Source organism: Syngnathus typhle, linkage group LG14 (assembly GCF_033458585.1).
Source record: "Syngnathus typhle isolate RoL2023-S1 ecotype Sweden linkage group LG14, RoL_Styp_1.0, whole genome shotgun sequence".
Lineage (NCBI taxonomy): Eukaryota > Metazoa > Chordata > Actinopteri > Syngnathiformes > Syngnathidae > Syngnathus > Syngnathus typhle.
Genome location: NC_083751.1, coordinates 3,850,223 through 3,865,736, shown reverse-complemented (window position 1 = coordinate 3,865,736; position 15,514 = coordinate 3,850,223). Strand labels below are relative to the sequence as shown.

The 15,514-nt window shown below is 44.8% G+C and overlaps 3 protein-coding genes across 7 annotated transcripts; 2 read left to right on the top strand and 1 right to left on the bottom strand.

Moving 5' to 3' along the window:
• The first annotated feature begins 11 nt into the window (after positions 1-11).
• On the top strand, positions 12-3,568 carry LOC133167447 (torsin-1A-interacting protein 2-like). Of its 3 annotated transcripts, none has more exons than XM_061298269.1 (8): positions 15-154; positions 341-475; positions 660-827; positions 908-997; positions 1,070-1,219; positions 1,305-1,421; positions 1,510-1,560; positions 1,667-3,568. In XM_061298269.1, exons 1-8 carry the CDS (start codon positions 79-81, stop codon positions 2,452-2,454), a joined length of 1,575 nt encoding a protein of 524 aa, XP_061154253.1. In that variant the 5' UTR covers positions 15-78; the 3' UTR covers positions 2,455-3,568. The 3 variants fall into 3 exon arrangements, with proteins under 3 accessions (XP_061154254.1, XP_061154253.1, XP_061154252.1); XM_061298268.1 differs by having other exon boundaries at positions 1,507-1,560; XM_061298270.1 differs by lacking the exon at positions 341-475 and having other exon boundaries at positions 12-154; positions 1,507-1,560.
• xcr1a.1 (chemokine (C motif) receptor 1a, duplicate 1) lies at positions 3,345-5,157 on the bottom strand. Its single transcript, XM_061298292.1, has 2 exons — positions 4,904-5,157; positions 3,345-4,646 (listed from the first exon to the last, which is right to left on the bottom strand). Exon 2 carries the CDS (start codon positions 4,636-4,638, stop codon positions 3,631-3,633), a length of 1,008 nt encoding a protein of 335 aa, XP_061154276.1. The 5' UTR covers positions 4,639-4,646; positions 4,904-5,157; the 3' UTR covers positions 3,345-3,630.
• A 348-nt stretch (positions 5,158-5,505) lies between these two features.
• fyco1a (FYVE and coiled-coil domain autophagy adaptor 1a) lies at positions 5,506-15,472 on the top strand. 3 transcript variants are annotated; one of them, XM_061298247.1, is made up of 18 exons: positions 5,506-5,594; positions 6,319-6,419; positions 6,985-7,091; positions 7,157-7,282; positions 7,733-7,839; positions 7,977-8,120; positions 8,190-8,283; positions 8,366-10,837; positions 10,914-11,006; positions 11,587-11,705; positions 11,782-11,949; positions 12,417-12,569; positions 12,633-12,853; positions 12,987-13,140; positions 13,660-13,752; positions 13,825-14,035; positions 14,327-14,436; positions 14,588-15,472. In XM_061298247.1, exons 2-18 carry the CDS (start codon positions 6,359-6,361, stop codon positions 14,661-14,663), a joined length of 4,509 nt encoding a protein of 1,502 aa, XP_061154231.1. In that variant the 5' UTR covers positions 5,506-5,594; positions 6,319-6,358; the 3' UTR covers positions 14,664-15,472. The 3 variants fall into 3 exon arrangements, with proteins under 3 accessions (XP_061154231.1, XP_061154232.1, XP_061154230.1); XM_061298248.1 differs by having other exon boundaries at positions 5,514-5,594; positions 6,322-6,419; positions 13,038-13,140; XM_061298246.1 differs by having other exon boundaries at positions 5,514-5,594; positions 6,322-6,419.
• Positions 15,473-15,514: the final 42 nt, after the last annotated feature.

Here is a 15,514-nt window from a genome sequence, read left to right as displayed (position 1 = left end):
CGTATCTCGTCCGAACACGATGTTGGAATTTATTTAATTCGCGTTTAGTACCTTTTCTCGGTCTAATTAAAACCATAAATGGATACGGATGTTTCTGAAAATGCGGAGCTCCGGACTCTGAGGAGACCGACGCGACGGCAGTCAACAGAAAAAAGTAAGTGTAACAGACAGTCCATGTTAACCTTCGATGCTAGCGCACTTAAGTCTTCTCAATGAACGCGATGGGCTTTGTTTAATGGCAACACGTCCACTGGCATGTTTGTTTCTTGCGAGTTAATTGTGGTTGAAGGCAGTAAATCCAGTAATTCTCGCCTAATTAAAATGATCCTTCCTTGTGTAGCTTTCATTTGTGAAGTGACCGCAAGAGGTCCAATCAAGAGGTCTAAAAGGGGGATAGAAAAGCAGGCGGCGTCTTCTTCTTCTGTCCCAAAAATTAATGAATCCAGAAATGTGGAGACTGGCTCAGAAGATGAAGGTGAGGCGACTGTATTTTCTTAGCTTCAACGACAAAGTTGATATTGTGTTAAAAAGAAGGAACACGTCTTTATTTCATGACTGTCTGCCAAATACTGTCGCTGGAGACAATTTATCAAAAACACAATATCATGCCATTTACTTTCGATGAAAAGTGCTTCAGTTGTCCAAAACCTGTCTTTCAGTGTCCCCTGGAAAGAAAAGTCGACTAGAAGAAGAAGAAATGTCAGGTGATAGCTGTAATAAAAAGGAGATGGATCTTCAGGAATCAGCACTGGAAGAAAATGAAGACCAGGAAATGGATATTGAAGGAGATTCTGTACATAGTCCAGATCATCCAGAAACATCACTTGGTAAGTGTGACACGTTCTTTACTGCATAAATTGAGATTTCCGTTCTGTTGTCAAACCTCAAACAACATCCTCATCCACAGGAGATGTGAAGTTGTCCCCATTTGTTGCCCTGGGTAAGCGCTACCGTATAAGTGAAAACACTGACACACACTTGATGAAACTCAACGAAGGTACAACCCCTTTCTCTCCGCATTGATTGAAAAGTTACAATACGATTGCACTTCAGTTTTGCTATTGTTCAGTCAAGACACCATCACGGGATGAAACTGACACGTTCAGGAAGCACAGCGTATCGACAAGATCTTCGGCGAGCATACGCAATGTGCAAAGCCGCAAAATCACCAGCATGGACGAGTACAAGAAGAAGATGGAGGCTAAAGATAAAGGCTCTGGTATGGTCGACGTTACTACATTTTGATGGGGAAAGTGAAGCTTTTTGCTTTAAGAAATTGCACTCAAAATGTCCTCCATGTGTAGGCATCTCCACAGCCAACCACCGCAGTGTGTATACACCCTCCGTGACATCGTACCCGGTACGACACCGAGCCAATAACATTCCCATCCGGAAAGAACCGGTCTCGCGCATCAAAAAAGGTGACTGAACCCTGAGCAGATTCCACCAGGTTGTTTAATTTGCTAAACAATGTTGCTATTTTTCTATTTGTTTTTCTTCTCTCAGCAGTTAATAAGACACAAGGGGTTACCAGGGGATCCTCTGGAGGATCATCAAGGGGTAAGTTATTTCGATTAACATGGAAAAACCTATTGCGGAAAAAAGGTCAATGCAAAATCTCTTTCCAACGTTGTTTGGAGTTGAAATTTTTCCTGTCGTCCTTCAGGAGTCCCTCGTTATTTGTGCTGGTCGGTTGTGATCGTGCTGCTGCTTAGCTCTGCTGCAATGCTGCTCTACAAGGACAAGTTGATCTCGCTGTACCGGACGTTTGCGGAGGGAGCACGGCGTCCATCCAGGTCTGTGAAGCTCCAGCCCTTCGCGGATCTCCTGTCTCAATTGGAAGCCCGCTTCCGGAGTCAAAGACCGGAACTTTGGAAAAGGAGCAAGATCCACCTGGAGAAGCACCTTAAAAGCGCCGAGCCCACGGAGCCCGTCAGTCTGATCCTGACGTCTGGCCGCGGCGCTGAAAAGACGCTGTCCTGCCTGGCCGAGGGTCTGGCGTCCGCTTTTTCCTCTGCGCTGGAATCTTCCGTGCTCCAAATCGACGGAGCCGGGAAAGCCGCCATGGAGAGTGACGAGGTGAAGCTGGACATGGACGGGCAGCTGCGGGCAGCCTTTGGGGGAAACCGAGCGGCGGCTGTCATCCACCGCTTTGAGGAGCTGCCGCCCGGCTCCACCCTCATCTTCTATCGCTACTGTGACCACGAACACGCCGCCTACAAGGAGGTCTTCCTGTTGTTCACCGTGCTACTGCCTCAGGAAGAGGTCAGCGGGGAGCTCGGGGCTGTCGAGGAGATGGTTCAGGACTATCTTAAGGACAGGCTGGTGGACTCAAGCAACCAGACGGCCTTCAACGAGATGGACACGGATAAGTTCGGCGGGCTGTGGAGTCGCATCTCTCACCTGGTCCTGCCCGTGGTGGCTGAGGAGGACGTAGAGCAGAACGGATGCTGAGGACCCGACTGGGGACTCGGTTAACAACCAATCACGGCTCAGTTTCATCACATGACCAAAATGAGAGCTCACTGTTGATCTCAACCCGCAGTCGCTGCATTCTTACTTTTGATTTCAAGTGAAGTCACATTAACATTGGTCAGTTTGACTTAGTGCACAAATCAGACGTTTGAGTCGCCTGTTCTGAACTAGAAACTTTGTTCAACGTGTTCCTTTTGGTGACGGATCAGCAAACATCCTCTTTTATTTTGGAGTGAAAATCTACATGTACTCATGCATTCAACCTCTCACATGACCGCTAAATTAATTTTAAATGTCTCAATTCCTCTTTTCATTCCTCTTCTCTTGTGTACAAGTTTACACTGCAAATGTTGGAGGCTTTTATCAAAGAATCCATTTCGTACTCCTAATCTTGTTCATAATATCTCGTATCCTGGGATTTGTTTTATATTTTTGTGTGAATATTGGAAATACTATAAGAATATTTCATCTTTGAATCGGTGCTCTAGAAAATGATGCCGCTTTTTATGACTAACGTGTGCCTTTAAGACTCGATGGAAAAACAAAGACTTTGAAATATGCAAAACAAAATATTTGAATGATTGAAATGGTCTACAAAAAAAAATCACTTTTTTTTTTTTTCCTGATTTGTGTTTTTAAAATTCCCTTTTTGTCTGATTTTGTCTGTCACTTATAAGACTATTTCACATGCCTGAGTAATGTTTAATAAAAATTATTTTGATACATGAAGTGTTCCACAATAGAATCTTGTTATCAATAATAAGCATTTATGATCACAAGGCAAGTTGAAATGAGTATTTTCTGAGCATTCCCTCATTTAATCTATCCCTCCCAATCCATTATGACACAAGCAATGACTGATATGGTAATTGAGATGTGAATGTCAATAATTTATTTTTAATGCTTTGTATTTTTGGTCACCTGTTTAGTGTTAAAAAAAGGCACATAAAATGAATTTCCTCTTTTTGTACACAATAGAGGTTCTTTTTCTCAAATGTCAATGAAAGCTTATCCTTTCAAACAAAACATTTATTTGCATGTTACCCATGTGATTCATTTGTAGACAATTAAAAGCAAAATCATTCAAGTACAATCATGTATCTGTTAAACATTCCACACACAAAAAATCAAATTATTTGACAATAGAAACACCATCTAATACATTGATCCCTGTGAGATTATGTTTTGCATCCTCACCTGCTGTGTCTCGACAGGCCTCGGTCCTCTGAACATCTTCAAGAAAATTGTCTTTAGGTGACGCCTGAACCTCACGCCCACTAGCGCGTAAAAGACCGGGTTGAGACAGCAGTGGGAGAAGGCAACGAGTCGGCATACATAGAACGCATAATCGAGTCGGATACTTAAGTCGCACTCTTCAAAAGGCGGAACCAACTTGTTAGATAAAAGTCTCAGAAAGATCACCACATTATACGGCACCCATCCCAGGAAGAAGACGACCACGACACACAAGACGAGTTTTACCGCTCGGCTCTTGGTGTGCGATCTGGTTCTGGTGATTCGGCCCAGTATCTTGCAGTAGCAGAAAGCCATGACGGCAGAGGCGACTAAGAAGAAGAGGTTCTGCTGGGAAACGCCGACCGTTGCCCACAGATCGTCCTCGTACTCGCAACCCAGGGAGGGTTTGTCCTTGTGTGGGATGAAGACAACATTACTGAAGAGCAGAGAGGGCAAGGCCGCGCCCACGCTGACTATCCACAGCAGGATGGAGACCAGAACCCCCGCGCATACAGTTTTTGGCCTCAAGTCCGACAGCGGGCGGACCACAGTCAGATACCTGTAGACGGTCATGACGGTCAGGAAGAGGACGCTACTGTAAAACCCGATGAAGAAGACAAAAGTGACGATTTTGCAGAGGGTCTTGTGGAACAGCCAGCCCCGACTGTGGTAGATGGCCCAGAACGGGAGACCGCTGGTGAAGACCAGGTCAGACACGGCCAGATTGAGAATGAGAATGTTGGTTAGAGATTTAAGGTTCTCGTACAAAGCCAGGATGACGAGGACCAGGACGTTTCCGACGAGGCTCAGCGTGATCACGATTGAGAAGAAAGCAGGAACTACAATGGAGCCGAATCGGACCACTTCGTCTTTTTCGCATACTTCGTCATCATAGTTGTAGTCGTAGGAAATGTCGGAGTCATTCATTGTTGTGCCTAGCAACAATTAAGATGAAATAAAAACATTGAAAATAGTATTTTAAACACTGCTCACCAAAGATATTATGTATCTACGTGATATTTCAGGATGATCCTAAAATGCATTAGCTCCTTTGACCTAGGAGGTCAAGGTTAACCCTGAAATCCCCCTCAAAGCCCAATATCATTATTATGATAATAATTGAACACACCATATCTTCAAATCATGAAAAAATAATAAAATTCTAAAAATATGAAGCAAAACAGAAAACTACCTGGAGTTGTTATGATTTGTTCGCTGTTCTCTCTTGATTGTCAAAGAGTACTGACAGACTGTATTTCCTCTTCTACTTTAGTGGTTCATCCTGTTATGTTATCATATTATCCACCTATAGGTAGGTAGATCTAGATTAGATAAGTAGATTTAAGTGAAAGTATGAAGGGTTTTTGGGAGTACTCCATAAAAGGTCAGGAAGGAAAAGATACCCTGAAAAAAGCGCATTTGACAAGAATGGAAACTTTGAAAATGTCAGAGAGGGAATGTTGATTCCAGCAAAAGAAGGATAAAAATAAGCATAAATAAGGAGGTATGAACAAAAGAAACTTTGAGGTCAGAAAGGAAAAGATATAAAATAAATATAGGCCCACTCTTTATATTTTTATTATTAAAACATAATTATACCTAATAAAGGATTTAAATTGTGTGTAGAATTGTGCTGCTGGTTAGAAGTGACTGTGAAAAATAGGGCAAGTGATGCCAGCGATCACATGACGCCAGTGTGTACAATCGAACGACAACAACTACTTGCTGGTCGTTAATTCCCGCCTACTTTCCACAATATCATTGGTCGAGGACATAAGTGTCGGTCTGTGATTGGCTGACGATATGTGTCAATCACACCAGCTGCTCTAATTTGATCTCATAGCGCAACTGGGCTGTTATGGACATGAGTCATATGCTGAAAAGTATGTAAAAGTTTTCTAATTTCGCTTATAGCAAATGTCAAAAATAATATTCGAAGTTTTAAAATGGCCTTTTCGCTGACGAAGTGTTGTCAAGAATGCTTGTGGAATGTTTACCCTTCTAAAGCTAAGTTCCAAGTTTGTCAATACGGCGAAAACCTCTCCCTTCGGGACGTTTAAACGTTTACTTTTCGCGTATTAGTCTTCAAAACGTTTGAGATGATTTTATTAAGACCCTTGTTTTTTGCTCGAGGGTTCAATATTTTGTGAAAGTTAAACAAAGCCGCTGGAGATTAACCTAGTTAGCTTCTAGCGAACGTTATACATCGTAACATTGCTCTTAAATAACCCCGTTTAAAAAAATGGAATATGTAATAAAGCATGAATAAGGTTTGGTTTACATTAGCATATTAATTATATTACTTCCATTTGGTCATTTCTTGTTTTTTCTACTACCTTTGCTTAATTCCCCGCCTCCATACTCGTTTCCCATAACCTTGATAAATATCATAAACAGTTACATCAGTTCGAGTTCATAATTGATTGCTAGTTTGGTGGTAATAAACCTTCAATTTGAAGCTTCATAAAATTTGTATTAACTGCAGTCTAACAGCGCTAGAGTCTCATGTTAATGCTATTTTTAACATCACTCTGTATACACAACAGCATATAAAAAAAAAGTCTACATTTTTGTGACTTTTTTTGTGATTGTGATATTTTGATTCAGCAGACTGGACGTGACTTCTGGGAGGAGGAGCAGTGGGACCATGGCTGCTGGGGCTACGGTTGGGGAGAGCCAGCTCCAGAGGATTATCCGAGATCTACATGGTAGGCCATCAGCTTTATGTGCGTGCGTGTGTGTGAATAGATCACCATTGGGACAGTTGTGGCCTGACATGGTGCGTGACTGCAGAGAAGCAACAGGAGAGTCACTAGACTTTATCGGCACACTATGACACTCTTCGGTACGCCTGGATGAAGCTAATCTTACCTCATCTGGTTAAAAAAAAATAATAAAAAAATCGCCGGTGGATGTGACTTTAGTGTCCGTTTACAAAAGTGGTGAAGTCTGTGTCGGCATGCAGCCAGACAAACACTGCGCTTGAGAAAATTAGAAAAACTTTTCTTAGCAGTTGAACTAAAATGTATTGCACATTGAAGTCAAATGAAAATTGTGTCTTAATAAAAGTTTAGAAATTACCTAAATTAAATGCAAATGAAGTAAAAAGTGAAATACAACTGAACTCTATTTAGGCTTTGTTTATTTTGCATACCACTAGGGGGAGCCTGTGTATCACAGTTGTTCACCACTTTACATAAATACACAAATCAATGTTGTGTTTTGTGTTGTTTGTCACAAATAAATTATTATATTTGTTCTTTGGAATTGCAGAAGCTGTTGGGGAGCTTGCTAAAGAGTATAAGGAAAACGGGGAGCCGATTACAGATGACAGCACCAGCCTGCACAAATTCTCCTACAAACTGGAGTACCTGCTACAAGTGTGTGTCACAGTTATTCCGCTTCTTAATGTCATTCCAATGATTCATGACAACTTGTCTTTTAGTTTGACCAGAAGGAGAAGACAACATTTCTTGGCACAAAAAGAGATTACTGGGATTACTTCACTGATTGCCTGGCTAAAATCAAAGGCGCCAATGATGGCATTCGTTTCGTCAAATCCATAACGGAGGTATGAATACCTTCACCCTAAATTGCACTGTAATCATTTTTTTTTTAACTTGTTTAGAAGTGATGAAAACTGTCCAATCAAAAATTGCAAACGAATCAGACGCCAGCGCTGACTGAACATCGACATTTATACGGCAGAAATCACGAGACCAAATCAAATGAGTCAGTTTACATCTGTGCAAACTGGATTGCCCGCGTCTTGTGTTCAGTCATGTGGTGTAATGCGATTTAAATTGGAGCTGAGAGACAGGATGATGAATTGCCATTTGTATCAAATGGCTCAGTTATTCTGAACGTCACTGCAGGCAAACTGAGCCATTTGTTAGACAATGTCTGTGTAGAATTGTCATCCAGGTAGTCATAATCCACAAGGGTGGAACCAACGCACCTGGAAGTGCAACTTCTTGTTTGTTAAAGAAATTGGACCTTTAACCTTTTCTCTGTCCAACAGCTGAAGACGTCGCTAGGGAAGGGCCGGGCGTTCATTCGTTACTCCCTCGTGCACCAGCGATTGGCTGACACTCTGCAGCAGTGCCTCTTGAACCAGAGAGTCACCAGGTACAACTTCTCATTCCAAACAATTTTTGCAAACAAAAACAAAGCAACAAAAATGTTTCCATTGATGATTTTAAGAGCTGCTTTTCATTTTTCTTTTCATGCATTGGCTTCAGTATTCTATGTGTGTGTGTCCACAGCGAATGGTACTACGCAAGAAGCCCATTTTTAAAGCCTCACCTCAGTGTGGATATCATCATCCACTTGTACGAACTCAACGAGATTCACTTTGATGTCGCGTCCAGAGGCTATGACCTCGATGCCTCCTGGCCCACCTTTGCTAGGTAAGAGTTTAGTTCAGGGCAATAGTTTTTTTTTTGTTTTTTTTAAATTACAACTGCAACGTTCAACAGGAGGACACTGGGAGGTGCAAGCTCACCTGGACACACATGGAAACCGCCCAGTCGCAGTTCCAGTATTAACAGTTTGGCCAGCAGTTACTCCCAGGTAACTGATCGGAAGTCAAGCAAAATCTGTTCCAGTTTAATTCATTGCTCATTGTCTTTTCTTGTCCCTTGCAAACATCTAGCAAGCATCTGAGTTGCTTTCCAGCCCCGAGTATGGTCAGGGTTTGCTGAATGACCTGAACGACTCCCTGCCTGCCTGCAGCGAAGACGTCAGCACAGTGGAAGAACTTCGTCTGGAGCTGGACCGCTCCGATCTGAAGCAGCAGGAGCTCCTGAATAAAATGCAGCAGCTGAGCGCGGAGGCTGAGGAGCTCAGAGGGGTTGTGGTGGAGCTCCAGAGACAGCTGGATACATCACTCACCGCGCAAGAGGAGCAACGAGGTTTGCAGGGAGAGTTAAAAGGTCTGCAAGGCAGAGAGGAGAACCTTTCCAGAGAGGTGGAAAGGCTCAGGTCTGTCGAAAAAGCCACGGAGGCCGAGCAGCTCCTCCTCCAGGAAAAGCTGGCGGCCTCTGAGGGGAAGAACATCGAGCTGCTGGCCAAGTTGGACGGAGTTCTGAGTGAGAAGGGCCAGCAGGCGGCCAGTCACTTTGATTCTGCGCAAAAGATACACGAGTTGTTGGACAGCTTGAAGGAGGCAGAGAAGGGCAAGATGGAGGCCGTTGCTGAGGCCGAAGAGAAGAAGAGGCAGACGGAAAGGGCAGAGGAGCAGCTGCGGGTTAAGGCAGCTGCGGCAAAGGATGTTGAAACAATGCTCAGAGCGCAACTTGCATCTGAGTCTAAAGAAAAAGGCAAACTGCAGACCAGACTAGAGAAACAGTGCCACGCCCTTGAAAAGCTCCAAGGCGCCTTGACACTGCGAGACAAAGAGGCCAGCCACTTACAAAGGCAGCTGCAAGACCTCCAAACATCTCTAGAGGAGAAGGACAAAGGGGCGCAGGAGGTGAAAAGGAGAGCACAAGAGGACCTGGGTAGCCAGAGGGAGGCTTTCGAAGGAGAAATTGCCACGTTGAAAAAGCAGCGGGAGGTTAAAGAAGCAGAGCTGACCACCAGCTGCCAAAAGCTGCAACTTCTCGAAGACCACTGCCAAAGCCTGAGTGCCGAGAAGGACACGCTGACCCCAAAGCTTGACAACCTAGAGAGTTGCGTTCGCGAGAAAGACGCAAAGATAGAGGACTACAAGACGCAGTGTGCCAATCTAATAGAATTAAATGAGAAACTGCTGAGCTCGGCAAAGAAAAACGACGAGCTTAAGAAGGAGATGGCAGAGAACCGAGCGACCCTCGAAGGTGAATTAGCATCTCTTAAGGGTTCTAAGAAACAACTACGGAGACAGCTGGACGATGCCAAGATGACTGTGGGCGAAAAAGAAAAAGGGTTGCGAGAAGAGAATCTCAAACTGGAGGAGAGTCTGCAGAAGGCCAACATGGCCGCCAAGCTCTCAGATGACAAGTCTAAGCATCTCGAGGAGGAGAACCAGAGGCTGAGAGAGGAGCAGGACACGGTGAAACAATCTCTGTTTCTCATGCAGGCCGACTTGAAGAGCGTTCACGGGCAGATTGGCGAGCTGGAGAAGAGCTTGGGAGACTCGCGGAAGAATGAAGCCAGCCTTCAAGAGCAACTGCGGGCCGCGGAGGCGCAGCTCCAGGCTAAAGAGAAGAACCTTCTTGAGGTCCAGTCCAGGGTGCTTACTCTAGAGTCCATGGAGAAGGAGCTGAAGTTGGCGAAAGCAGCTTGCGAAAAACAAACCGAAATGACCAAAGCGGTTACGTGTGAGAAGCAGGCGATGGAAAAGTGTCAGCTGGAGAGGAGCGCCGTTCAGGCAAAAGAGAACCAGGAAGCGGTCGTCAAGCTGACCGTGATGGAGGGCCAGCTGGAGGTGAACATGACGGAAGTGTCCAGACTCCAGGCGGACATCCTCAACCTCAAGGTGAACTTGCAGCGATCGGAGGAGGAGAAGCTCAAGTCCCAAGCGCAGCTGGAGGTGACCGAGGCCCAAAGGGATGAGCTCCGGACTCTGACCGAGCAGCTCAAAGTCCAGACCGAGGCCTTGAACCAAAAGCACGTCGCCGAGCTCCTCGAGTGCAAAAAGAAAGAAGAGGCGCTAACCGAGCAGCGTGACCGAGAGATGGCCGCCCACGCCGAGCTGTCCATCTCCGCCGCCGCCCTGCGAGAAGAGATGGCTGCCCTTAAAGCCGACAACAACCGTCTCGCCCTTGAGATCACCGAAACACGGGAAGGCTTGCACAGGGCCAACACAGAGATGGCCGAGCTGGGGATGAGCATCTGTAAGCTAAGCGCGGAGAAAGAGGAAGCCAAGAAGAACTGGGCCGACGACACCGTCGCCATGGAGGAACTAAGGCATGAGGTTGAGCGGCTGGAGGAATGCGTGGGCCAGTTGCAGCTCGAGAACGAAAGACTGGAAGCGGAGCTGAACCAGAAAGAGAAACTCCCAGAAGCTATCGCCAAACTTCAAGAACAGTTGGTGCAAAGCAGCAACCAGCTGCAGAACCTCAAAGTCTCCAACCAAGAGGAGATGAAATCCCTGAAGTTCCAGATGAGCTCGGAAAACATGACCCATCAAGCCCAGATGAAGGTAACTTCAAGTCCAAAAACATTTCACTCCTGTTTTTTTTTTCACACCACGCTTTCTCACCCGTCTCACTTCTTAGAATGTCGAGAAGCAGCTCGCCGACGTCAAAAGCCAGCTTCAAGAGGAGAACGAGAAGGTGTCGCGTTTGCGGGAAAGGGTGTCGGAACTGGAGGTTTGTGTTCTGCCAGCGTCAAACAACACCATTAGTAATAGTGCGACATCTCCATTCTCCAAGAGTTCATATGTGGATGTAGTTTATGAATCTACACTTGAAGTCAACGTTAGCCTCTTTCCTGGTGTGTAGTAGTGCGCGACTCCGCTCAGGGTGCAGACTTTATCGTTATCTTCAAAGGCCTTGGCAGATAATTGCACGCCCTCGTATGCCTCGTTCAACATTCTCTTGCGACACATCGAGAGCTCTTCCGCTCACACGTATACCGGTAATGAGATGTGGATTACTTTAATGGTGGCAGGCGGAAGAGTTCAACGGAGGTCTGCCCAAAATTAATTAGTGGAGGCCTCCAAATTGGCCTGTAGTGACCAATAATTGTGTCGGTGTTGTTTGTGTGTGCATTTTCATTTTATCCATTTGTGCTGCTCTGGAGTTGTGACAGTGAAACCACATACATGGGTTTTCTCCAATAAAATCAGGGAGGGATATTAATAATTCTCCAAAAACTAAGAATTTCTTTTCACATAAATTTCCAGCCTAAAAAAATTAAAAGCGCTAATTCTTCTTTTGCTCTTCACAGGCTGAGAATGAGCAGTACCTGCAGCTGAGCGGCGAGAAAGACGCCCACATCACCAAGACTGAAGCGTCGGTTCGCGAGAGCGACGATGCCATCCAGCAGCTGAGAGACGCCCTCGCCAGGTTGGACTCTGGCGAATTTCTCTGCGTAATGCAGACGTATCAACTTTGTCTCTCTCCCCCCCCCCCCCCCCCTCAGTGCCGAAAGCTCACACTTGGCCTCGCAAAATGAATGCGAGGCGTTGAAGCGGGAACTGACCGCGACCCAAGACACCCAACAAAATCAGCACCTGAAGATGACGGCCGAGATTGATGACCTTAACAGGACTAAGGTCAATCTGGAGGAGCGCCTCATTGAGCTTATAAGGTAAACGTTGCCTCAGTGCCCGCAAGGCCTTCACTTATGGCAAAGTTGAACACTAAATGTCAGTGGTTCTGTTAATCACTTCCCCTTGGCTTTTTTGTGTGAATTCCTGCTACTTCTTCTATTATTTTTACATCAGCTCCAGCCGCACATTCGATTCATTACACTTATTTTCATTTTAGCAACAATATTAGAAAGGGATTGTGATGTGCTGTAGTTCTTCTGTAGTATTAAATAAATCTCTAAGAGGTTGAAGCTGCAAAATGTATATTTTGTTATACACAGATCACTTCACAAAGTTAAATTAAAATGAAATGAAATTTTGGGTGACAATCCTTTGACAACTTCCCCCTTTCAAGCCAGCCAATAAGACCTTTCACAGCTTTTATTTTTCCCCCAACCAAATGAACAAATGAATTAAGCTTTATTTCTGTTAATTCAATATAACGTGTGCTCTCCTTTCCACTCAGGGACAAAGATGCTCTGTGGCAGAAGTCGGACGCGCTGGAGTTTGAGCAAAAACTGCGAGCGGAGGAGCGCTGGTGGTTGGTTGACAACGATGCTACTCACTGCCTCGGCTGTCAGGGCCAGTTCACCTGGTGGCTGCGCAGGCATCACTGCAGGTCAGCGCTCAACATCGCAAGAGGACTCATTTCAGAGACGCACCACTAAATTTTTTTTTGTAGACTCTGCGGCCGCATCTTCTGCTACTACTGCAGCAACTACTATGCGATGATCAAGCACAGCGGTAAGAAGGAGCGCTGCTGCCGGGAGTGTCACAGCGGAGTGATGGAACGCTTCATCGCCGCCGAGTTGAGCCTGTCCGATCAGCAGCCTTCTCCACCGGGAGCCGAAGCCCATCCTACTCCTGAGCCGACCCCTGATACACCCACTCCGAGTGTCTCAGGTACAAGGCGACATCGTCCCGGTGATTTGCGTGACAGTTTCCTGAATGTGAAGATTTTCTATCCATTTCTTTCTTATATGCTCCATAGTTTTTGTTTTATTCAACCGAATCGCATCCTTAAGTTCTCTCCCAGTTTCAGACCCGAGCAACAAACCTGACGACGGCGCTTTTGATATCATCACAGAAGAGGAGGTGAACGGCGTCTACGACAGTGACGCGAATTCACAGACCACCGGCGGCTCCTTTGAGGCAGAGCACGAGCAAAGGCCATCCGGATCCCTGAATATGTAAGTCTTCCATCGCTGTGTTTCCAAAGCCAATTCGTTGGCCTGGCTTGGTGTGGTTCAGGGCTTAGAACGCTCACCTTAGAGAACAGTAGGCCCCAATGCTCGGATTAATATACAGGACTTGTAGCAGTTCCGAGTAATCGACTGCTTCATTTTGTAGCTTCATAATGGGTCGAAAATATTCTGGATTTGCTTTTGGAGGAGCTTTCAACTGCATGTCAGTGAAGGTTATCAGTGGCTCCCGATGGTTACATGTAATGACAACTTTGCCGTCTCCATGACGACAGAGCATATGGCTGCTAAGATTTGTCTGAAAGCCCTAGAAAAAAGAAAAAAAGGTTCCGGTAGATTTTGGGTGAAGATTGTCGAGAGACTTGTGGCTAGAATCCAAGTGCACAAGTTATTATCCTGAAGAGTCTCACCAAGTCATCTTCCCTCTTCTCCTGAGCTTTAGCTCTGGTTCCATCATGCGGATGGTATTCTGCCATTCATTTTTTTTGTGTGTGATCAATTTTGCAGAGGCGTAGGAGAGTTAACCCCTGACGAGCCAGAGGAGAACGTTGCCACGGTACAGGATTCGGAAATCAACCTTCTCAAGTCCGGAGAACTCACGTGAGCGCGGCCGTCTGCCTGCGCAAGACTTTTACGTAATCCTTTTTTATTAAAACGGCCGTCTCCCTGCAGGATGGCCGTCCCGCTCAGCATCGAGGATATTTCCCAGTTTGGCGACGGCTCGCGGGAGCTCTTCATCAAATCCAGCTGTTACAGCGTGGTGACCGTTGCGGTGGCTGACGCGGGGCCGAGCATCGGCTGGATGTTTTCCTCGGAACCAAAAAGCATTTCCTTTAGTGTGGTTTACCGGGAAAATGCTGATGATCAATTGGAGCGATCAAAGGTAGATTCAGCCAGGTTAACTTTCGGGACATAGCTCGAGATTTTTTTTATTCGAGTTTAAAATGATATCAGTAAAATAGTCTGGCTCCATCCATCCATAAAGACCAAAAATCAATTACTCACATTCAGGGTGTCCCAAAATTTGAACTGTTCAGTTCAGTGGGCTTTTATTAGCACCCCTACAGGCAGTCATCAGACTGCTTTGATACATCTGATTGGCACCCGGGAAGGGCAATCACTTTTTATTTTTTGAAACCACTAGCCAACATGATTCCCTTCTTCTCTTTTCCAGGTTCTCATTCCACTGACACGCTGCAATTCTCACAAAGAGACCATTCAGGGACAGCTAAAAGTGCGTCGGCCGGGAACCTACGCGCTCATCTTCGACAACTCCTTCTCACGGTAGGAGCGTGTTTCCTTACCTGCGAGTGATTCATCCTTTTGAGTGGGCCAATGCTTCCGGACGAGCGATTTGGTTAAGACAACTCTCACCGTGAGCTAGCGTTTATCCAGCTGTCATGCAACAGTTAACGGGATTTGCGTTCTCCCCCAGATTTATCTCCAAGAAAGTCTTCTATCATCTGACCATGGAAAAGCCTATCATCTACGATGGAAGCGACTTCCCCTGAAGCTTTGCCAACACTAAGTATCACCATGGCAACCGAAGAGAGATTACTTAAAAAAAAAAAAACTCATGAATGACATTTCGTTTTTGTTTTAACCTCAAAAGGAAAACAAAAATATCACATCAAATTTGCTGACATGAGCAATGAGCAATGTTTAAACGTACAGTTTAATTGATTTTTATTTATAGTCAATTTTACATTGGAGAAATCTGGCAAATGTTGAACTCTAAAATAAGACTACAAAGACCGTGTTTTTAAAAAAAAAAAAAAACTTTGCACTTTGTTTGCAATCAGACACCCTCAAGACGTCAAAAACATTGAAAGTTTTTTTTTTTTTTTTCTTTTTTTGCATTGGGACACTATTTGCACTGTGCACACTTCTCAGGAGTTTGGTATAAATATGACACTTAGTTGTCATTTAATATTTTTCTATCCAGCAAAGCAAAACATTAAATGAGCACCACCATCTTACTGTGGCGAGCTGCAACAATTTGTTGCAGTACGTTGCTCTGTAGCTTCTAAGTGCCTATCGACTCTTAACTGTAAAAGGGCTTCACTTTCGGACAACGTTGGCTGTTTGTGTAGGTTGGGTTTTATTCCGTAAGTCTTTTTTGACATGTTTCAATAGCTTTTTTGTGTTCCTCGTATTTGAATTTTGTATTTAGAGAAAAAATTGTTGGGTTCCATTGAAATATCGTTCTTGTTAAAGCATGGGCTGATTTCTTCTATTTTTGATTGGTGCAAATTTGTATGCAATGCTATTTTTCACGACAGAGCTGCACTTGTTAAATATATAAAAGGTTTTAATGGTACGATCCATGCCATGATGTGTTTTACTTGCATGAAGAATTACT

Coding starts and splice junctions, on each gene's coding strand:
- fyco1a (XM_061298247.1), top strand. CDS start 6,359: ATGGCTGCTGGGGCTACGGTTGGGGAGAGCCAGCTCCAGAGGATTATC. Junction 10,838..10,913: donor CCCATCAAGCCCAGATGAAG/GTAACTTCAAGT, acceptor CTCACTTCTTAG/AATGTCGAGAAGCAGCTCGC. Junction 12,570..12,632: donor CTGCGCAGGCATCACTGCAG/GTCAGCGCTCAA, acceptor TTTTTTTTGTAG/ACTCTGCGGCCGCATCTTCT.
- LOC133167447 (XM_061298268.1), top strand. CDS start 79: ATGGATACGGATGTTTCTGAAAATGCGGAGCTCCGGACTCTGAGGAGA. Junction 155..340: donor ACGGCAGTCAACAGAAAAAA/GTAAGTGTAACA, acceptor TTCCTTGTGTAG/CTTTCATTTGTGAAGTGACC. Junction 476..659: donor GACTGGCTCAGAAGATGAAG/GTGAGGCGACTG, acceptor CCTGTCTTTCAG/TGTCCCCTGGAAAGAAAAGT.
- xcr1a.1 (XM_061298292.1), bottom strand. CDS start 4,638: ATGAATGACTCCGACATTTCCTACGACTACAACTATGATGACGAAGTA.